Genomic DNA, 23841 nt, shown 5'->3' with positions numbered 1-23841 from the left:
GTCCTCGCGCCGAGTCTTCAAGTCGAGTTCTGGAGCAGTGTCCAGTACGGAGTCCAGGTGAACATGTTGAGTGACAGTCCTTAAGAAGCACTGCAGAAGATTCCAGATTCAACAAAAAGTAGTGCTGCAAGACTAACAATAATAATTACTAAAAAGTACATGAGAAACCTTACCAAAAAATACAAAATAATGAAAAAAGAGAAGTCCAGAAAGAATATTCATAATTTCCATACAATTAATAATATAATAAAGGCAAGGGAAAAAGCAGAAATAACCAATGAAAAAATAGAAAGACGCGGAAGAACACATTCTCGGTACCAAAAGGAGACAAGTTACCGGTGACGCAAGCAGTCATGTGAAGGTAATGTGACCAATCAACAGGCAACGTAAAAATGACGTAAGTTAGCAAAGCGAAAGGAAGAAATAAGCAAACAGTGTTCGTATGACCTGTAACATGAGTGCACGCCAAGGGAAACTTGTTATAAATCAACGAAAAATAACTAAACGTAACATAATTAAAGGTAAGCGCAACATCATACTTAAATTCAAACAAGTAGAAAAGTACTGAAAATAGTGAGAATTGCCAATAAATCGTACGTTCATGGGCGCATGAACCAAGAGGTATGCTATTTAGGTCATATCTGCTTGATGGTTTGGCTTTGTCAATCCTTTTTAATTTGAGCCGGAATTTGGAAATTAAAAGCTCATGATCTGATCCACAATCAGCCCCAGGCCTTGTTTTGGATGACTGTTCAGCGCTCCTCCACCTCTAACTACAAAGTATGTAGTCAATCTGATCCGACATTTACCATTCGGTGAGGTCCAGGTGTATAGGTGTCGTTTGGGCAATTGAAACAGTGTGTTGGTAATGACCAGTGAGTTGTCTTGATAGAATTCTGGGAGTCTGTCCAGCTTCATTTGTTGAGCCAAGGCCAAATTTTCCTGTTACTCTTTCTACAGTTTGATTTCCTACTTCGGCATTCCAGTCACCAATAATATTCTTCAATGTTAACTGTAGCAATTCTCGTAAGTCTTCATAGAACTGGTCAATATCTTCCTCTTCAGCTTTTGTGGTTGGAGCGTAAATTTGTATGACTGTGATTGGCCTTGAAAACGCACCGACATAATTTTGTCAGCTTTAAAATTGCACCCCATTATAGTGTTACGCACCCTGTTGCTAAGTATGAGGGCAATTCCATTTTTGCTTTGGTTTTCATGTCCAGAATAGTAGACCATGTACTCATCTGTAGCAAATTTACGAATACCAATTCATCTCACTTCACTTATTCCCAGTATATCGATGCCCAGTCTCTTCATTTCTCGTTTGACTATATCCAGCTTTCCTTGATACATGGATCTTACATTCCAAGTTCCTAAACAATACTGTTCCTTGCAGCATCGCACATTTCTTGGGGCTTCTCTCAGCGTAGTTCCCCCCCGGAGATCTGACTAGGGAACTTGAAACTCCGGAATATTTTGAATTGAGCGAGGCCATGTTCTTGGGAAAATTACAGTGGTGGTTTCCCGTTGCCTTCTACTGTCCTCCAATCCTGTTGGCTCACTGACCCAGATTCCTGCTGGGGTTGAAAACCCAACCTTCTACTGGGTTGCTCAGCTTAACAGGGGCACCACGGGTAGGTAGGATTTGAAGAATTGAGGTTGAACTCCCTATACGAGTTCATATACTCGCATCACACCCCCGTTTTCAGCCAGTCTCGAGATGTTCGTAGAGACTCCTTATTAATGAGCTGCTTTGCTTTTATTGAATGTCCCAGCAGTATATTCTCATTGGCTTCCAACTTTGCTGTAATTGTTTTTGTTTGAGTCATCAGACTGGTTTGATGCAGCTCTCCATGCCTTAATTCCATGCTTTAATTATTGGTTGTTTATATTGTTTCCTTTCATTCTTATATAAATCTACATGCTCCTTACTTTGACATTGTATGGCATGGCTAGTTTCCTCATATTCTCCACTGTATACCACTTTAATTGATTTAAGGATAGGCCAGAATTTTGACTAGGCTTATTGTAGGTTCTTTTGATTAGAGGAAAGTATTATTCACTGTTAAAAATGTGTTGGAAAAACTAATCAAATTTTCTACCTTCAATATTATACATATTTTGAACTCAACCCAACAATCCCTTCCAGTCTATGTAATTTAACCTTGTTATAAATTCTAGCCTTTTATTAAGATAACTGCTCAATCTACTACTGTTAGTCCTTAAACCATCAGAATGAAAAATTCTCACTGGCTTTGTATAGAGTATGGCCAGCACCTTGTTTCACAGAAATTTCACTCATATCACATTATTCACTTGAGAAATATATGAGAGTACTGGAACAGATGTGTTTATGATTATTGTAAACTTGTCTCAAAGAAAAGAAGATGAAGAATTGCCTGCTACACATTGTCGCTTAGCATATAAATTTAAAAGAATGGGGCCGGGCTGAATAGGGTAGTTCAGATGGTTGAGGCACTGGCCTTCTGGCCCCAGCTTAGCAGGTTCGATCCTGGTGGTGTTTAAAGGTGCTCAAATACCCTTGTGTTGGTAGATTTACTGGCATGTAAAAGAATGCTACTTAGGTTCCAGAATGGGTATTAAAAAAAAAAGTAAATAAGTAAATAAATGCAATGTAAATATTAATCTTATACCAGTTGTATAGTATCATTTGAAGTAATTCCACATACTGTATATCAGTTGACTATATTTGTAAGTAGTACAGGAGATATTATAAGTCGAATTTTGTAAACAATATAAATTTATTAAGGATAAGTTGTGTGTTTAATAGAAAACATTGTTAGCTTAAATTGTATAATATAATACAATATTATAGAAAAATTTTCTTCTCTTGTTAATTTAATATTTAGTGCTTGACAATAATGTATTTTAGTGTACCATTTGCCACCAAGGTAGACACCTCATTTGCAAATAGAGATTTTGATTTGATTTAAAAAAATCCTGTGGGACAAAAGTCCGGCACTACAGCTCCTCCAAAAACCAAAAAAAGTAGTTAGTTGTATGTAAAAACAATATCTATATACAGGGTGGCCCACTTAAAACTTTACCGAGCTTGATAGCTGCAGTCTTTTAAGTGCGGCCAGTATCCAGTATTCGGGAGATAATTGGTTCGAACTTCACTGTCAGCAGTCCTGAAGATGGTTTTCCATGGTTTCCCATTTTCACACCAGGTAAATGCTGGGGCTGTACCTTAATTAAGGCCACAGCCGCTTCCTTCCCACTCCTAGCCACTTCCTGTCCCATCATCGCTATAAGACCTATCTGTGTTGGCACGACTTAAAGAAAATTGCAACAAAAAAAAAAACTTAAAACTTTCACCGTAAATATATCTCAAACAACAAGAGATATTGTAAAATGACTCATGGGCATGAAGACAGGAAATGGGCTATTTAAAGTAAATACTATGAGCCAATCAAGAATGTAAGAAAATATTATTTTGAACATAAACTTACATTGTTTTAAATGGACACCCTGTATTATTTCTTGTACAATCATTAACATGAAAAAAAACATAAGGAATGCTGTTTGTTTAATTGCAATAGGCCGATTACAACCTGCGATGTGAAATTGGCGCTTGAAATAAACGAAACGCACAGCAGTTGCACATCCCGAGATTCAAGTGCAAACCTCATGTGCGATACGGACCATGAAGCTGATTTTATGTAATGATTAATGTTATGTGCATTGTTATGAAGAGGCTGGAAACAATATCTATTTCCAGTCACACTCAATGGAAAATAAAGAAAGGGTTTGCTGTTTCGTGTTCTATTGATTTCTACTATACAGTACTAGAATGGACATAACGGTAACAGAATTGAATATCACCGGTCGGGGTATTACAAAATCAATCGCTGACCAAGGATCAAGCAGAGGGAGAAAATGCTGGTTTACTGTACGTAGTTGTACGTCAATTACATAATGTTACATGACAAGTACAGGACATGTTACTGAACATTTTTAATTACTACATTACAATTGAAATTTTGCACATGGTGAAGTGATGACATTAACGTATCTTTGTACAGTGGTACATACATGCATACATACATACATACATACATACATACATACATACATTATCATTATAGACTGTTATGCCTTTCAGCGTTCAGTCTGCAAGCCTCTGAGAATTTACTAAACATCGCCACAATCCTCGATTTGCTACTAGTGTTGTGGACTCATTTAGTTCTATACCTCTTTATCTTTAAATCGTAAGAAACCGAGCCTAACCATCGTCATCTTGGTCTCCCTCTACTTCTCTTACCCTCCTTAACAGAGACCATTATTCTCCTAGGTAACCTGTCCTCCTCCATTCGCCTCACATGGCCCCACCACCGAAGCCGGTTTATGCGTACAGCTTCATCCATCGAGTTCATTCCTGAATTAGCCTTTGTCTCCTCATTCCAGGTACCCTCCTGCCATTGTTCCCACCTGTTTGTACCAGCAATCATTCTTGCTAATTTCACGTCTGTTAATTCTAACTTATGAATAAGATATCCTGAGTCCACCCGGCTTTCGCTCCCGTAAAGCGAAAGTTGGTCTGAAAACAGATCGATGTAAAGATAGTTTCGTCTGGGAGCTGACTTCCTTCTTACAGAATACTGCTGATCGCAACTGCGAGCTCACTGCATTAGCTTTACTACACCTTGATTCAATCTCACTTTCTCTTACTATATTACCATCCTGGGAGAACACACAACCTAAATACTTGAAATTATCGACCTGTTCTAGCTTTGTATCACCAATCTGACATTCAGTTCTGTTGAATTTCTTACCTACCGACATCAATTTAGTCTTAGTTTTCATACCATACTCATTGCACCTATTTTCAAGTTCCAAGATAATAGACTGCAGGCTTTCGGCACAGTCTGCCATTCAGACTAAGTCGTCAGCATAGGCCAAATTGCTTACTACATTTCCACCTAACTGAATCCCTCCCTGCCATTTTATACCTGTCAGCAGATGATCCATGTAAACTACAAACAGCAAAGGTGAAAGATTACAGCGTTGTCTAACCCCTGTAAGTACCTTGAACCAAGAACTCATTCTACCATCAATTCTCACTGAAGCCCAATTGTCAACATAAATGCCTTGGATTGATTTTAACAATCTACCTTTAACTCCATAGTCCTCCAGTATAGTGAACATCTTTTCCCTCGGTACCCTGTCATATGCTTTCTCTAGATCTACGAAACATTAAACACAACTGCCTATTCCTCTCGTAGCATTTTTCAAATACTTGGCACATACTGAAAATCTGATTCTGACAGCCTCTCTGTGGTCTGAAACCACACTGGTTTTCATCCAACTTCCTCTCAACGACTGATCGCACCCTCCCTTCCAAGATGCCAGTGAATACTTTGCCTGGGATACTAATCAATGAGATACCTCGATAGTTATTGCAATCCTTCCTGTTCCCTTGCTTATAGATAGGTGCAGTTACTGCTTTTGTCCAATCTGAAGGTACCTTACCAACACTCCATGCTAATTTTACTAGTCTATGAAGCCATTTCATCCCTGCCTTCCCACTATACTTCACCATTTCAGGTCTAATTTAATCTATTCCTGCTGCCTCCTTATGACAATGAAGTTTGTTTACCATCCTTTCCACTTCCTCAAGCTTTTTTTTTTTTTTTCACCGACACAGATAGGTCTTATGGCGACGATGGGTCAGGGAAAGGCTAGGAGTGGGAAGGAAGCGGCCGTGGCCTTAATTAAGGTACAGCCCCAGCATTTGCCTGGTGTGAAAATGGGAAACCATGGAAAACCATTTTCAGGACTGCCGACAGGGGGTTCAAACCTACTATCTCCCAAATACTGGATACTGACCGCACTTAAGCGACTGCAGCTATCGTGCTCGGTCAAGCATAATTTCACCAACATCATTTTCCTCCTCCCCATGAGCTTGGCTGTTTGCAACACCACCAGGATGATTTCCTTTTACATTGAGAAGATGTTCAAAATATTCCCTCCACCTCTCCAGTGATTCCCTGGGATCTGTTCATTTCCTTTTTCCCTCCCTTCCTAAGATTCTTTATTACTGTCCAGAAAGATTTCCCTGCTGCTTGGTACATACAAAAGGAAATAACACACAAACATGTAACTTTGCTGTACGAATTATGTACATTCTGAAGTAGTACAATACAGAGTACTGTACTGTGTAGGTAAATAAAACATGCAAGAGAGAAACCGTTATTTACATATCCCTTTGCTGCAGCAGGAAACGCTATTCTTTTTTTCATCCCTCTTGACAACAGTGCAAATAACATTAAGTATAGCACCTGTCACATCGTAGTACATCACTCAGATCGTGATTAAGAGGAACGTGAGGTTCATGCTTGAATCTCGGGATGTGCAACTGCTGCGCGTTTCATTTATCTCAAGCGTCAACTACACTTTGTAATATCTTGGGATGTAATTGGCCTATTGCGATGAAACGAACACCATTCCTTTTGAGATTTTTCGTGTTAACGATTGTGCAAGAAATAATACAGGGTGTCCATTTGAAAAACATAAATTTATGTTGAAAATAATATTTTCTTACGTTTTTGACTGGCTCATAGTATTTACTTTTTAATTAGGACAATAAGCACAAATAAAAGTCATAATGTTTTTTCTTCTCAATTCTTTATTTATACAGCTGAAGAGGACCACTAAGTGGTCGAAACATGTCCTGTAAGTTTTAATTTTATTCAATTTTGCCTGAGGCAATAATAAAGTATCGATTAAGTGGTTATTTATACTTCTTGATATTCTACGATGTTGAACCCTTTATGGAAAAGTTGGGCATCTTAATTTGCATTCTTCTATTGAATGAAATAACCAAAATCCACACTTGTTTAATTCATCAAAGTTGATATTGCAGTTCATAGTTATTTTTCTCTTTCTTTTCAGGCAAATCCTTGCAAGCACCCTATTGTTATTCTGAAGGATGTGTGTCATAAAGAATTGGAAGCTATACTGCAGTTTATGTACCAGGGAGAAGTTAATGTGCGGCAAGAGGAATTGGCCACATTCCTCAAAACTGCAGAAATGTTACAAATAAAGGGACTGACTGGTCATGACACACAAGAGGTAAATTGAGCTCAAAAAGAAAATAGTTAACTAATGAATAGGTAGTAGGCCTAGTACAGATTTTATTCCCATATTTTAAAAGTAAATATAAAATTTTTTTTGGAGTTGCTCACTATCTTATATATGTGTATATTTTTAATGTGTTTTAAAACCTGTCATGTCGTGACGGTGCGATGTAAAGCAGTTTGTAAAAAAAAAAAAAAAAAAAAAAAAAAAAAAAAAAAAAAAAAAAAAAAAAAACCAACATTTAATTTTAACAATTTCAAACTTTCAGTATAATGAATTAATAATTAGCCTTTTGCCTGTATTTAATTTTTTTTTTTTTCAAAATATAATTTAAATTCATCATGTTTTAAATTCATCGTGTTTTAATCGCCAGACATTTCTCAAAACACCAGGCAGCACTCTCATTACAACACACAGGTGGAACTAATGAGAATCCATAGCCTGTTTCCAGTCATTCGGCCGGGTCAGGCTAGCTGATTACAAATTTCAGGGGAAGGAAAGCAAACCGCATAACCATTCCGATCAGTGGGTTGCGTACTCAACAGCATGTGGAGATTAATGATGCATTTCTTAAAACAGATTTACAAGGGGGTACTAAAGAAACGGAATAACATTGCCGTGGGCGAAGCTTGTGTAGTATGCATTTCTGCCGCTAGGCGTGTATAACGCAACTCATTGCCAGTTCAGTGCCGCCTGTGTTGTCGACCTGGCTTGTTCTGTTCATCTGCTAGCGCTGTTTTGTTCTTGTTTAGTTTTTTATGATGGAAAGTTTAAGTGAACAACGTGCAAACCTTTTATTGGGAAGTTTTAAGAAGATTGTGCAACAGTGATCGTCATAAAATACCTGATTTGTGGCAGACAGGAGACCGGTTCGTCCACCACGACAACACACCTGCACACACAGCCATCTCTGTTACAGTTTTTGGCTAAAAGTGGCATTGTTCCTCTGCCCCATGCCTGACCTGGCTCCGTATGACTTTTTCTTATTTCCACGCATGAAAAGGAGCATGATAGGATACCGATTTGACAACATTATGCTAATATTTTGATAAGGACAAAGTCCTAACTTTTAAGATTGTATTGTATTGAATAGGTCTTCTCGTTAACAAAATGATTATGAGTCCTTGGCATGCTTAGCGAATTCATTGGATTCATTTACACCTTCAATGACCTTCCAACTGAAGCCATTCTAGTGTTATTTAATAACATTGAAGAGGTCAAGAAAGAAAGAGGGAGGAGCTGTCAGCCATTTCTAAAGATGACTACAAAAAATGTTTCAAACAGTGGAAGCACCGGTGGGAGAAACGTATTAGTTCTAATAGAGATTATTTTGTAGAGGATAAGGTTGTTTTGTAAAAAAAATTGAAAATATATAGTTTTTATAAATAATTCCGTTGTTTGGGGTGGGTACCCCCTCGTATATCTTATTCAGTTGTGGTGTACATTGTTATGTGGGGATAATTTCTTGTAAATAAAACACAAATTGAAAGCAATTTTCAGTGTAAGAGAAACATTAATATCAACACATTGAAAGCAGTGCAGTTTTCCAGTGTTGCATGGTGATCACTGAAAGAAGAATCATTGCAAACTGCTTTAGAACTGCTGGAGTGGTTTATGCAGAAGATGACATCACAGAAAGTGAAATGTTGGATGATACAAAAACAGAGAAAAACTGAAAGCTTTTGTGTGAAAAGTTGGATGTGCCATTAAATGTGAATCTTGCAGACTACGTCAGCATGGACTGTAATGTGTTTGTGTAAAAAGAAATAATGATGAAATTGTGGCAGACTTATAAGTGATGGAAATCTATGTGATAATGATGTGGAAGAGGAAGATGTGCCTCGAAGTGTTTGACAGAGTTTACTCTTGTCATGAAGTGATGTGCCAGAATCTGTCTTAAATTTATGTGAAGTGTTTAGTGACTATCTAGAATGTTCTTTTGTGTCTGCAATTGTTCAGAAAAATAGGCAGAAGAGTTCCCCTTAGGAGGGTTGATGAAGCCTTTGTGTAGGGAAATGATACATACTGTCCCCTTCTCCGGGGTCGCTCAGTCGGCGGAGCGAGAGTCCCAAAAGGGTGGACCGTTCGCAGGGCCAACTTGCTATTAAGGGACCGACCTTCAGAAGATTTATATTTACAGGGCCATTGGTGACTGGATAGGAGACATAATGTGAAATAAAAATCAGAACAAATAACATCATCATTTATTAAAACACAAAAATAAAATTCAGCCTGGACAATGCACAAAAAAAATATAACATTTCCTCAACATAATTCAACTGATTATTCTTCTCGTTAACAAAATGATTATGAGTCCTTGGCATGCTTAGCGAATTCATTGGATTCATTTACACCTTCAGTGACCTTCCAACTGAAGCCATTCTCTGTAACATTTGATTAATCATGTAATTGAGGAGCTAGATGCAATAACAGCGTAAGTCTACTTACGCTGTTATTGCATGAATACTGTTTTCAGATTTCCTGGTCCCTTCACTAGAACCCAGTCCAGGTCTTAGTTCGCTAGGATGCCGCTAGAGGTCAGGAGCTCACTAAAACTGGTACCATGCGCTACGCTGTTATTGCATGATGCATGCTTCACGAGTGGCACGTTCAGTTGCCGCCAGTTCTCTGGCTGGAGAAGATGTCACCGAGTGGAAGAGAAGGTTTTGTGGCGTCACATTTAATAAAAGACTGGGTATCAGCACTTTGACCTATGTTTCTAAGAATGCCCTCTGCTAAAAGCAACAATTTCATGATACAGAAGTTTGTGTGACTTTATTACCAAAATGGTGTTGTATCAGAGTCATAGGCCTACACTCCTATGTGCCATTTATCTTCTTAAAGAGGAATGATAGCTTTCTCAGTTTTAATGATTTGAGGCTACATGATGTAAGAAAGTGTAGTGTAAAAGCAGACAAAAGGGTTGATGTTATTTCACTGATGAAATACTTAAAAACTGAATATTGAGGGGTATGTGAAAGTCATGTCTGTGTGTAATGATTCCCTAGAGTCTGCTAATGCAGCATGTGAAGATGAATCATCCTGATTTTGATCAATGATGCATTTGAGTATTTCAAACAAGTAAGACTCACAATGTCTAAATACCAATTATATACTTTGTGATCTGTTTTTTATTCCTTTTCTTTTCTTTTAGGTTTAGAGAATCATTTTGTAAATGAATATAGGAATAAAAGTTGTTCAGAAAGGAATGTTACTAATTTTATAACATTTCAACTAATTGTTGGGGGGGGGGGGGGGGCAATTACCGTAGCCTAATACCATAGTTGGAGAGAGTGCTGTAACAAAATCCTCTCGACCCTTCACGCAAAAGAACGAAAAAGGTGAATATTAAATAAAGAATAAACTTAATGGTTTTACATTTCTTAGTTAATTTTTTTTTTTTTTTAAGAATCTGTTCTTAATTTTGGTAAGTTTAGACATTTTGGAGAACTGAGGTGGGATAAACTGCCACTTCTGTTCCTCTATAGTGGTCGATCATGCTTTCCTAACTCCCTGATCAATACCGGTGTATGGCAAAATATAATATTCCTGCTCTTCATGCAATAACAGCGTATAAAATGAAACTTTAAATAACTCTGTCTTTCTTATTAGCTAACAGATCAATAAAATTCTTTGGGAAATACATTTCCTGGCTCTTTTAAATGTCCCTAAATGAAATTCATGTTGATTCTTAATATTACTTTTAACTCAGAACATTTATAAACTTCAAGCTTCTGTTTGTCAAAATAACGTAAGTGTACTTACGCTGTTATTGCATCCAACTCCTCAATTAGTGATACTGTCGTTATAATTGCAACAAACAATGTCACACTGAACATGAGATAACCATATTTCATTACTTCCTTAATTTTTATGAATTACCCATTGATTAATTCTTGCTATAGCACATCTTTGACAAATTTTTCAGTCTAATTTATATTGGCATATTTTGAGAAAATTTGTTGAGAAACTACTTTGTCATACTTATGAGAAATCCTTCCTAAATCACTTTCTCACACCCCTGAGAAATTCTTTACAACTTATTTTTGAGAAATTCCATACAAATTACTTTTGAGAAATGCTTTACAATTTTGAGAAATTCCTTGAGAAATTCTTTGGCGCATTTCCTCTCTCGCGCAGATTTCGCACTACTGTATTCCTTTATAAATCATAACAACGATTTCTAACTGACTAGTATTCTATGGATGGATAGAGCATCACGTAACACCACGCGTAATCAACAACAACATCATCATTGACTAATAAATCACATAAAAACACGAAAAGAATAAGCATTCCTGGAAAGATATGGATAACTGTCACGTAACAACATAATCACACCAGCAGTTTATAGGCAGATTTATCACACAGTTGAAACTATCATACTTTATTATTATTATTCACTAGCTGATGTACCCATGCTTCACTACGGAATTCTACATTGTATACAGAATTCTAGGCTACGTAGTGTACATGTTGTGAGCAAGATGTATTAAATTGCATAGCTGTTAACGTTACCCTAGAAACGCGACGGGGAAGTCACTAAACGTCTTTTCTCATATGAAGACTGTGTTGGGGAATTTTCATTGTAATGATAGGCCCGCTTGCCTGCCATCAGTCACCACCAGGTTGGGGAGTTTTCATTACAACGGCAGACACTCACTCTCCACCAGCCATTTTACATCCTCAGAAAGACTGTGGTTTTTCCAACTGAAATGAACATAGGTCATTGCAATGACGTCAGTAGAAATGGCGCGATTAAAATCAATACTTTCATGTGAAATACTCCATCAAATGAAACACCACACACTTTCTCACTTTTAACGAACAGTGCTATGTTGGAATTCCAGAGCTGGAGTGACCAAGTCGCAGACAGTTCTGATCCGTGAACACTCTTCGTCTTTTTTTCTGCGGTGCGAGGTGGAGTGGGGGGGAAGGCGAATAGTGGAGAGTCACAGGGCAAAAACTATGCCCTTTTACTAATCTGTTTCCGAGGAGTACCCGATGAGTCGAAAAATCTCAATTCACTACAATGGCAACGGAAAAACCTATCTGATTTGGAGGCAATTTTTTCCTCCAAGCCAGAGGAGAAACCCCCTCTTCACTGCTAATTTGGAATTAAATGAATGTGGAATTTAATAAAAGTGAAGAGGAAGAAGCTTTTCTTAAGAAACGGCTCATTCCAGGGTTGACTTTTGAGTTATTTAGTGAATTGTGGTGCTATAATTTGAAATAGGCTTAAATAGTAATTCTAGACCAGGTCGTACTACTACTACTACTACTACTACTACTACTACTACTACTACTAAAGTGAGCCTCTGCCGTAAGTGTGCATACAGCTCATTCAAAACAGCGCGTCAGAGTAGGGATCGAATAACGGAATACTATGATGAACCAGTGTGTTACGTACCTGCAGTATCAGAAAATGTATGAACCAGAGGAAAGTGAAAATGAAAACCTACAACCTGTTCTCCAGTCATTGTCCGGGTCAGGGATGTAATAAATGAAGCATAGGCTATATATAGGCTGTTAGTACGATGGGGTCGCCACTCCCAGTGATACATTAATGACTGATAGATGGTATGAAATGAGAATGGAGAGTGTTGCTAGAATGAAAGATGACAGGGAAAACCGGAGTACCCGGAGAAAAACATGTCCCGCCTCCGCTTTGTCCAGCACAAATCTCACATGGAGTGACCGGGATTTGAACCACTGTTACCAGCGGTGAGAGGCCGACGCGCTGCCGACTGAGCCACGGAGGCTACATGAACCAGAGGAATGGCATGTTAAAGAAGAAAGTTTTCCAACTCCCTAGCTATTTCCCGCCAATGTTCAATCAGGCTGTTATACTCGGTACGCAGTAGTAATCCCATCTATCGAAGTTGAGCGGGACCATAAGAAACGAAGAACATCACAACAAACAATGGTCAGTGTAAAGTTACTGTTGATCAGTGTTATGCGCTTTCGATATTGTAGGTCTTCTGAAATACCACTCTTATCATAGTCGGTACAGTAAAACTGAATGAAACATAAATGATCGGAATTGTATTGTCTATAACTTTTGTTAAGTAGTACTTTTCGATAGCACCAACTGGTATTTAGAAATTAAATTTTAGGCGCCCTCCCCTAAAGTTCCATTTCATCTCGGGCGAATAAAATTATTTACAGCCTAGACTGTAGTTTCTTATTCCCCAACTCTATATAGCGGTTTTCATTAAATTCTGTTAACCCATTCTCTCGTGGCTAGGTGTTGACAACAAAACTACAAATTCATTAATATCTGTGTTATCAGAGCCGGTACGGTAAAAATGTATAAGAGATAATTGATTGGAAATTTAATTCTATATAACTTTAGTTATATAGTATTTATCGATAGGACCACTAATAATATAAATATTCGAAAATTAAATTTAAGGCCTTCCCCTAAACTACCATTTCACTCGGCGTGAATAAAATTATTTGTAGTCTAGATTGTAGCGGCTCATCCCCCGACTTTACATACCGATTTTCATTAAATTCTCTTCAGCCGTTTTCTCATGATGCATGTACATACATACATACATACATACATACATACATACATACAGACAGACAGAAATTACGGAAAAGTAAAAAGTACATTTTCTTGTTACTATGGACATGACCGATACAGAAATACCATTCTTTTCAAATTCTGAGCAATGTACAGACAAAACTCTTATTTTATATATATAGATTTATTATTATATTTTCCTCTTAAATTTTATTGAAGACCCTTATAGCATGAATCGATCATAATAAGAATTCATCAAGACTATTGTTACAAGACGAAATAGGATGACTAAATTAATCGTGAAGGAATAATCATCACCACCATCATCAGAAAGATACGTTTGTGAGCCCCAAGAAAGGCTAAGAATAAGCAAGTCGTACATTATTCAATATCGGTTGTTGAGCGAAGGAAAGAACTATTATTAGTCCCTAAATATAATCAAATCACCATGAATCACTATCATCACTAATTCATCATAATCACTATGACTGACATGCACCCTAGTGGTCCCTATCGTCAATTTCATTGTAAAATCCACCATCACAATATCGTTCAATTTTATTCTCAACAACCAGTCAAATACCCGACTTTATTATTATTATAATAATTATTTTTATTTTTCCTACTATGGCTCCTAGAAAACGTCATCTCGATGAGCTGCTTCTAGTGCACTTCAATTACCATCCCTTCTGATGTCAAACATATCACATAAACTAATAGTTCATTAAGCCTTCGATTTATTAGTATTTTACTCCTATATTTAATTTCATCCTCCTCGTCATGATTATTATGACCACTTATTATTATTATTATTATTATTATTATTATTATTATTATTATTATTATTATTATTATTATTATTATTATTATTGTGCTTATTTTTAGGTCTTAATCCCCATAATTCCTTTTGAAGATCTTAATTATTCATATGACCTCATAAAACTCACTGGCAACTGGGATTACTTATCACCGAATCAAAAACACAAACATTATTCCAAGAGAATGCAAAGATAGAAAATGTAGAATCCATAAATCAAAGAATGAATGAATACTCTACCATCACCATTTAAGTACAACATTTCAAAAGAAACTACATTCCTCTAAGCAAGAATACAATCTACTAGTCATCTACTGAAAGAGAAGAAATTTTACAATGGTACTTATGGTTCCAATGGAAATCGTTGGCATCGGGATGCAGGTATGGGCGTCGGCGTACTCTTCTGCCGTTATGGAGGCTTATAGACAGACAAGTTCATCGCGCTGGCGTGCACACTTTGGCTTAACTCATCATGACTACGGCTACGTACAGCAGCGTTGAATCACTCCAACAATGTTCCAGAGAATTCCAGGATTTTCCTCTCGTTCGTGGCATGCTGTCGGCTAATCTTCACAGAGGTAGCTGAAACTGAAATTTCGTGTCAGAAAATAGGATTCACACTAGTTGTATACCACTAAATTTACGACACTTAACTGGCACAATGATGTACACTCAGGTTCAGTTTTACCCCAAGCTTCGAATTCTGAACACATTCACAAGCTTACAGTAAGTCTTGAAGCTGACGGAACATTATTACTGGTACTACGATGTTTTATAGGCCAGGTTTCCTCTTGAATATTCACTTCAGATAGTTTACTTCCCTTATCCTCCTGAGACCCGGGACTTGGATTTTTTCAAGATTTGACTTAAACTAGGTTCTGGGGTTAAGGAAAGAGTTAAAGCATATTCTGAATTTTTTTGCACTGATAGTTCTCACTAGTTCCCACAGATGTCACCATGTGCTAGAAATGCAGCAAGTGACAATACAAGAGGCCACATCATGCCTCAAACCTAAGGTATAGTATACTATACCGGGGGTCTCAGGAGGTTATAATTTCCAATGAGACATTCCATAGATTTCTACTGCAACACTCGGCGCAAAGGAGCGCACGAACTGTCTGTGGTTTCGCAAGTTCCACCCGGTGAAATGTGCACCTGTTACAACCTCGCTCTATACTGAATTAGGCTGGCGAAAAGTTGAACTAGCACTCAAATAAAACAGTGGTTGTGTCATACAAGAAATGGACAGTTAATAACACTAATCGCGAACATTCATCTTCTCCCTGAAGGTTAAAATTATACGACGTTCTTCCAGAAGACTGTATTACTTAACTTCTTCTTAGAGACTCTTCTGTTCGATTCTCCTTTCGAGACTGTAATGTTCTCTTCAACTTTTCCTTAGAGACTCTGCTTCGACCTCTTTCTAGAAAGATCTTAAGACCTTCTAGTACCTTCCTCGCTTTTCATTGGCTGTTGACCTTCTTGTGACGTGATTCGTCCTTCACCCCCGCCAAGTAAATTTCTCCAAAATGTCTTTCCCCTCTCGGCTGTCGGCCACTAGGTGACGTAACTGCGTGACGTGGCGACCTTCACCGGCTTGTTGACCTAGTTCATACTCGCTCGCAGCGGCACGGCACGGTAACAGGTGATGCATGCTTACTTGTAAACCAGTGTTCCGTTATAAAATTTACTCCAGCTTCTCCAAAATCAATCAGGCACCATTTAAACGGGTACAATACATTCCTCAATGAACTGCTGGCTTGCAGATGTGGCCTGAGATTGCTAAATGCTACAGGGAAAATACTCAGAAAGGAAAATCCTCTTAGGTGACAAGCCTAATAAGTCAGCTGAAAGAGTACTGTGCAAACTGCTTTCAACCAAAGAATAAGCCTCAGAATGAAAAACAGTGCAACTGAACACCAAAATTCGAGTTCCTTTGGAAATAATTACAAATCCAATAAGTCTGACACTCATACAAACAGTCCAAAACAGAAAAGCCAGTCTCAGAGTTATTACTTTGAACAATTTAACACTGGAAAATGCAACAAAATAACAGATATGATGCTTAGCAATGTTAATATCTTAGGTCAAAGTGGAAGGGAGGCAACACAAAACTACTGAACGATGGATACAAACTGTATTGGTGCGGAAATAAGATACAAGAAAGAAATGGAATTGGCTTTGTTCTTCACAAGGACATTGACTGCATTTCAGATGTTACTTTCATTAATAAGAGGACTGTTAAAGTGAAGGTGTGTTTGTAAGGAGAATGTCTAACAACTGTGCAGGTCTCTGCCCCTCAGCGGGGTTGTAGTGAAGAAGAAGGGCTGAACTTCAACAAGTAGCAGACAGTATATACTGTAGGCTATAATACAGTAAAATACCAGAATAACAAAATTTTGAGGACTTTAGAAATAAATTTGTTACAGTGAAATTTTCTTATTCTGAAATAAGTCAGATCCGTAAGAAGTAATCTGCTTCAGAATTTACATTACTTTAGCATGAATTCACAGATAAATAAACTTACATTTATTAAATTATAGTAAAGAAGAGGAAAAAATTGAATTAGAAGAATCTGTAGGAATGAAACGAACACAGGATCTGTGAAGAATAAAGGAGTAATATTCATAATACAATAGCAGATAATAAACAGATGGATAGAATATGTCAGTGAACTGCTGAACATGAGAAACCGGACCTGTGGAGAAGGTATCCAGGCAACAGGAATAGAAGTAGTAACAGAGAAGGAATCAAGACATTACAATGACAGAGGTGGGATGGGCAGTTAAAAAACATGAAGATGGGAAAAGTTGTGGGAATAGATGAAGTAGCCATGGATGCAGGACCATCAGGACTCCAGTGGACTTGTAGAATACACAAGTGCCCTCAGTGCCCTGAAAATCCTGCACTTTGCTTAGAGCCTTGCTTTAGGATTTACCACCAGTACTATACATTATGCAAATGTCTGCAATAATATTAACGAGTCAAATCAAATCCCATGGCACTACATTCCATTTCAGTACTTGTTTTACCTCAAGCCTACATATCAATGAGCTGACCAGCATGCTATGAAAGCAGCATTTAAGGAGTTTAAATGTGCCCTGATCAAGTGGTTGTAGCACACTGGTACAACTTGGGGGGTAGGAATACCACTTCAATATTTCTTAGCTCAACATTTGGATGAGCAGGCCAATGGTCTATAAAAAGAACTACTTTTCTGTTCTTCGATCCCATTCTCAATCAAATTCTTGAAGCCACTGCTTAAAAAGTGCAGCTGTCATTCATGCTTATAATCGATAGTGTTTTAATAGCTACTTACACTGAAGAGTATAACTATTGATAATGGGAAAGAAAAAAAATGACATCCGAAAGAACTATCGCTTCATGGTTACGAGAACCCTTTCACTGAGTCATCCATTATTACGAGAGATGTTAACGTATTTATTTTCCGTTATCAGTATTTCTACATTTCAGCGTACGTTTATCCATCCAGAAGAGCGTAAAAAGCTAGCAAAAAACTATCGGTTACTTTTTTCCACGTAACTCTTGATATTCCGCAAACTAAATTACAGCAAATAATTGTATGCTACTGTGATCGTTTTACACAATTAGATTATAAAACCTTCCACGAAAAGATCAACAAATATTGCAGCAGTTGGTCTCATGCAAAGGATTTTATTGGCAACATTATATTCTTGTTTGTATCAAGCATTCACGTGAACAGTGAAAAATTGGTGTTTCAGTGCTTAAACTACAAGACATGTGCAAAATTATTAATACGAAAGAAGCATGTAATACAACCTAGTGCTTCCTTATCCATCCATTGTAGTTCATTCATTTGTTTGGGCACATGTTTCGTTCAAGAATCAGCTTGATCTGTCACCAGGTAGTGACCAGAATTATATACATTAACTGAGAGAGGAGAGGATTGTTAGGAACAAAGTATGCTCAGAAATGAGTAGCGACTAACTGACGAACTGCAAGTTGGTATTAATTGTACTCTTTTTTTGTGTGTAGCTCTACAGTTCTATGATATGTGAAAGATATTAAGTAAGAATTATTTTCTAAGTTGTGTTTGTGCAAAGCAGTGCTGTCATATGCATTTTAAATGGTCATGATGAAATGTATATTTTGTTTTATTATTTTTTAGTTGTTTTCATGTGCTTTGTGGAAAAATTCACATCCCTTGTTTTAGTATTGCAAACATATTTGTTCATCATCATCTTCATTTCCCATTTCCAGCTTCCAGGGTCGGGTTGTGAATCAAGGACCTCCATCGCTGCCTGTCTCACCACCATTTTTCTCCTTTTTTAAGTACATCTTCTGGTTTTCCTCCCCTCTTCTCTATGCATTTCCACACTGAATCTGTCCACCTCTTTTGGGGTCTTCCTCGTGGTCTCTTTTCTGTTAACTTCTCTGAAAAAGCATTTTTTGGCACTCTCTCTTCTCCCATTCTCATCATGTCCATACCACTACAGCTTTGTTGTTTCTATCCTGTCTTGAAGTTTCACATTCCTGTCCTTTTCCTTATCTCTTCATTTCTAATTCTATCCTTCCTGGTCTTGCTCTCGATGCCTCTTAGGAATTTCATCTCCGTTGCCTGTATTGTACTCTCCTCCCGTTTTGTTTTAGTCCACGATCCAGGTGCATAGGTTAGTATGGGTTCATAATAGATTGAATATAATACTTTCTTACATTTCTTCGGGACATCTTGGCTCCACAAAATACCCTTTACACTCTGGTAGAAGCTATTTGCTTGTTGTATTCTTTTCCCAATTTCCTCGGTTATCATTCCATCTTCTGTGACCACACTTCCCAACTACATGAAACTTTTAACCACTTCCAGAATTTTACCATTCAATTTTATATCTCCCCTTCCTTCCTTCCTTCCTTCCTTCCTTCCTTCCTTCCTTCCTTCCTTCCTTCCTTCCTTCCTTCCCCATGTCATCACTATTGTTTTACTTTTCTCTGTGCTTACTTTCTTCCCAAATTTTTCTATCTCTTGTTTCCATACATCTACTTGTTTTTGCACTTCCATTTCATCTTCACCCCATATCACTATATCATCTGCAAACAACATGGCTTTTGTTGCCTGTCTTCCCAATCTCTTTTCAATGTTCTTATGAATTTCATCCGTGACTATGATGAATAGTATGGGGGAACACTTCCCTGTCAGAGACCCGTTTCAACTTTAAACCATTTTGTTTTTCCTATACTAGTCTTCACACTACTAACTCAGTTTTTAAATATGGATAAGAAAGGAATTCCACCGGTCAGTACTGTTTATTATAAATGTAGACTTACATCAGTACCAGTTTCGACTCTATTTGGTCATCATCAGCTGACAAATCATAATATTACATCTATTAGGCATTGGTTTTGTGTTACTTATCTAAGAAGAATTTACCACCAGAAATCTATATTCAGCCATATAAAAAAACTACAACTTCATCATCTGCTTCTAACTTTTGAAAACAAGTTTACAGCAGAGCCACATATTGTCTCTATCCACAATATTGGACCATTTAATGACTTGGGTTTTTATTATAAGCATACATGAAGACATCTTTTAGTCGAATAGAACATTCTCAAGAACCTACACCACTATATACGAGCTCAGAATCAATCAACATAAACATAGACGCACAAGACCGTAACGAGGAAGGCTAAAGAAGGAATGCGCAAGACATGAACTTTTAAATTGAACAAGTGTTTTACATACATATTTTCAGTGTTTTTAATGTGCACATACAATAAGTTTTAAGCTTAGGTTAAGTTTTTACTACCATATTTTAATCTCAAAAATAATTTTAATCTGACGGAATCACAAATGAAATGACAATAACATCCAACTCATATCCCCATTAGACATCCGGATGTGCTAGTGGATGACGACATAGACGTAATATTATGACCTGTCAGTTGATGATGACCAAATAGAGTTGAAACCGGTACTGGTGTAAGTCTACATTTATAATAAATGGTATTGACAGATGTAATTTCTTTCTTATTCATATACGTGTAATCAGTTAATACCGATATGAAACTCATAAATAATGAAACTCAATTTTTGTACATAGCATTTATCATTTGCACTTCCACTCTGTTAACTTGTTTTTCCTTAATGTGTCCCATACCAACTGTCTGCGCACACTGTCATAAGCATTCTCAATGCCATTAAATGTCATCACCATGTGTTTTCCAAACTCCGATCTTTTCTTCATCATATATCTTAATGTAAAGATCAGGTCAAACCTTGATCTGTCTTTCCTAAAACCATACTGTTCTTCTTCCATTTCTCTTTCTAGCTTCCTCCTCAGTCTTCCTTCCAATACTCTCTCAAATATCTTGGCTACATGGACAATAAGGGTGATCCGTCTGTAGTTTTTACATTCCTTTTTATCACCTTTTTTAAATATCAGGATAATTAAACCCTTTCCCCACTCTTCTAGGATCTCTTTCTTCCTCCAGATTATTCTAAATAATCTATACAGCCACTGTAGCCCTATTGGTCCGTAGTTACCACTCCTGCTGCTTTACTGCTCTTCTTTTGTATGGCTTCCTCTATTTCTAACATCAGTATCTCCTTTTCTTGTTCTTCTTCTTTCCCCGTTGTTTCTTCTTGCTCCATCTCCTCTACCAGTTTACTGTATTTAATATTTAGCAATTCTGACCCATCTTTTTAGTATGTCAACTCTTTTCGTCAGTATCTACCCTGTTTAAGTTTTTACAAATTTTGTATCTTTCCTATTTCGTAAACTGTTTTTCACTAAGCCATGCAAAACCTTTTTACTCCCCTTTATATCCTCCTGTAAAGTTTCTGTGAAACTTTCTCAGCTCTTCCATTTCTCTTCTTGTACTATTTTCTACATACCTTTTTGGCTTCTTTATATTTCTACCAATTCTCTGTACTATTGCTGCTTATCCACTTCCTTCAAGCCATTTGTTTCTCTAACTGCTTCCTTTACCCTGCTGTTCCACCAAGGAGTCTCCTTTTCCTTTTTCCTCCCTGATAGTCTTCCACAGGTGTTTACTGCACACTTTACAAAACCATTTCTGTAACATGTCCATTCCTCTTCCACACATCTTCCAGTTGTCTATGTTGCTCATTCTCCACCAGAATAAGATCAGTCATTGTCCTTTTTTTCTTTCTATCTCCCCAACCATATTTAGTTATTTTTTGTGAGTTCTTTTTTCTAAACCATGTATTTCCAACAATTAATCCATTCGTTCTACAAAAATCTATTACCAAATCTCCTCCTTCATCTTGGTTTCCATAACTATAGGGGCCAATTATCTCTCTTTTCCCTGTCTGTTCCAACATGTGCATTCATGTCTCCCATTATTATAACCTCTTTGTCTTCAATACAGTTTCCAGTTCTTCTAGAAACTCTCTAAACATTCATCTGCATTCCCCGGTTCCGGTTGGGGTGCATAAACCTGCATAAAATCCTTGATTCCACTCTCAAGCAGTGGCGAAGCGTGAACTAAGTAAGGGGGTAGACAGAGATTTATTTTATTTAAACTGTTTTAATCATATTATTATTATAAGGAATTTTGTTTTCGATGCATACGTCTGTATTCAGTATTATATTAATGACTCTGAAAACCTCTAACCCTACGTGCACTTGATTTATTTTTAAATATAGAAGAAATAGGCCGTGGGAGTTGTCAAATAACATCATACTTTTAGAATAAAAAAATAGCAATATATTTCATTGTTATGTAGATTTAATAAGATAAATTAGAAATAAATAGTTGTTTGTACAAGTCACCTTAAACAATATTCTTGTAAATGAGTTTAATCCGCCTGTCCTTCATTTCGGCGAATATATCTATTACTCTCATCTTGAAGTCGGACGTCTTGCTAAGATTCCACAGAAATTCCTTCTCTATAGCTAGAGTTCCCAAGTTAGACAGTCTCTGGTTGGTCACCCAATTCCTTAAATACGTTTTAATTCGTTTGAAGGCACTCAGCACGTTCAATGGAAACTGACTTTAGCGGAATATACAGCATCAAGTTAAGCAATTTTTTCTGTATGCGTACTCTAGAGTACCTTATTAAGACTGGAAGCCAATAGTTGTTGGGGTTATAATACCGCAACTAATATTGGTGGGCAAGAAAGTGCACGTACTTTGAAGGGTTTTGATGCTGTCATTCATTTATTAGGTGTAAATTTACTATACTTCGTATTTGAATATTATTAATTTATTTTTAGACGTATCTTATAATAAAGTAAATTCAAATTAATGACATTAAAAGCATGTCTGAGATGGTAGCCAATAAGAACATCTTTACAAGAGAGGTCCAAATACTAGCCAATGAGAGCAAGAAGAGACGCTCGTAAGTCTGTCTACTGGAAGGAGACATCTCGCTGTAGGAAAGTCATAGTTCCACAGTCAGTACCTATAGATAGCGTTAATGTTGCTCTATCTGAAAGCTTTGAAAATCAAAGGGAAAGTACACAGAATGGACAGCGTCTACTTTCGCCTATATGCTTCGTGTAACTGACACAAGCCTTAGCATTGCCGAAGTGAGACGAAAATAAGTAAAGCGGGGAATACAATAAGTCATTAATCTCATTTTTTGGTCCGTATTGACAACAGTGATTACATTCAATTTTACAAAGTATACATTTATTATTCACCTATTCAATACCTACAACACTACGTTTTGTGGTTACATAATCATAAAAGATTTGGCTACTACATTACAAGTCATTAATCTCATTTTTTGGTCCATAATGACAACAGTGATCACATTCAATTTTACAAAGTATACATTTATTATTCACCTATTCAATACCTACAATACCACGTTTTGTGGTTACATAATCATAAAAGATTTGGCTACTACATTACAAGTCATTAATCTTATTTTTTGGTCCGTATTGACAACAGTGATCACATTCAGTTTTACAAAGTATACATTTATTATTCACCTATTCAATACCTACAATACCACATTTTGTGGTTACATAATCATAAAAGATGTGGCTACTACATTACAAGTCATTAATCTCATTTTTTTTTGGTCCGTATTGACAACAGTGATCACAAATACTAGCCAATAAGGATGAAACATGTCCACAACATTTTAATATTTTATGATTATGTAACCACAAAACGTGGTATTGTAGGTATTGAATAGGTGAATAATAAATGTATACTTAGTAAAATTGAATGTGAGTACAATAATGTCACGAATGTGGAAATAATTAATGTTCAAAAAAGTAAATGCATTAACTAGACAATATTTCTTTCACAAAATGTTAAGGGTACACGCTGTTTACCCTGTCTCCCCTGACGCTTCGCCCCTGCTCTCAAGTCCTAGTCTAACTTGAATTATCTTGTCCCTGCTCTGGTCAATTTTGTCCGTATATTGTGCAAG

At 37.0% G+C, this 23841-nt stretch overlaps 1 protein-coding gene across 12 annotated transcripts in view; it reads left to right on the top strand.

The window, feature by feature from the left end:
• LOC136873994 (protein bric-a-brac 1) overlaps positions 1-23841 on the top strand; it is a 477177-nt gene that overhangs the window by 85320 nt on the left and 368016 nt on the right. For all 12 annotated transcript variants that reach the window (XR_010860207.2, XR_010860208.2, XM_067147435.2 and 9 more), the window contains exon 3: positions 6916-7095. Coding sequence is in view for 10 of the 12 variants with exons in the window: in XM_067147435.2 (XP_067003536.2) it covers positions 6916-7095 (180 nt within the window). In the remaining 2 variants the exon portion in view is untranslated. The remainder of the gene's footprint in view (positions 1-6915; positions 7096-23841) is intronic.

This window comes from Anabrus simplex, chromosome 5, assembly GCF_040414725.1.
Source record: "Anabrus simplex isolate iqAnaSimp1 chromosome 5, ASM4041472v1, whole genome shotgun sequence".
Taxonomy (NCBI): domain Eukaryota; kingdom Metazoa; phylum Arthropoda; class Insecta; order Orthoptera; family Tettigoniidae; genus Anabrus; species Anabrus simplex.
Note: the sequence above shows the minus strand (reverse complement) of the source record. Positions and strands in the feature narration are given on the sequence as shown.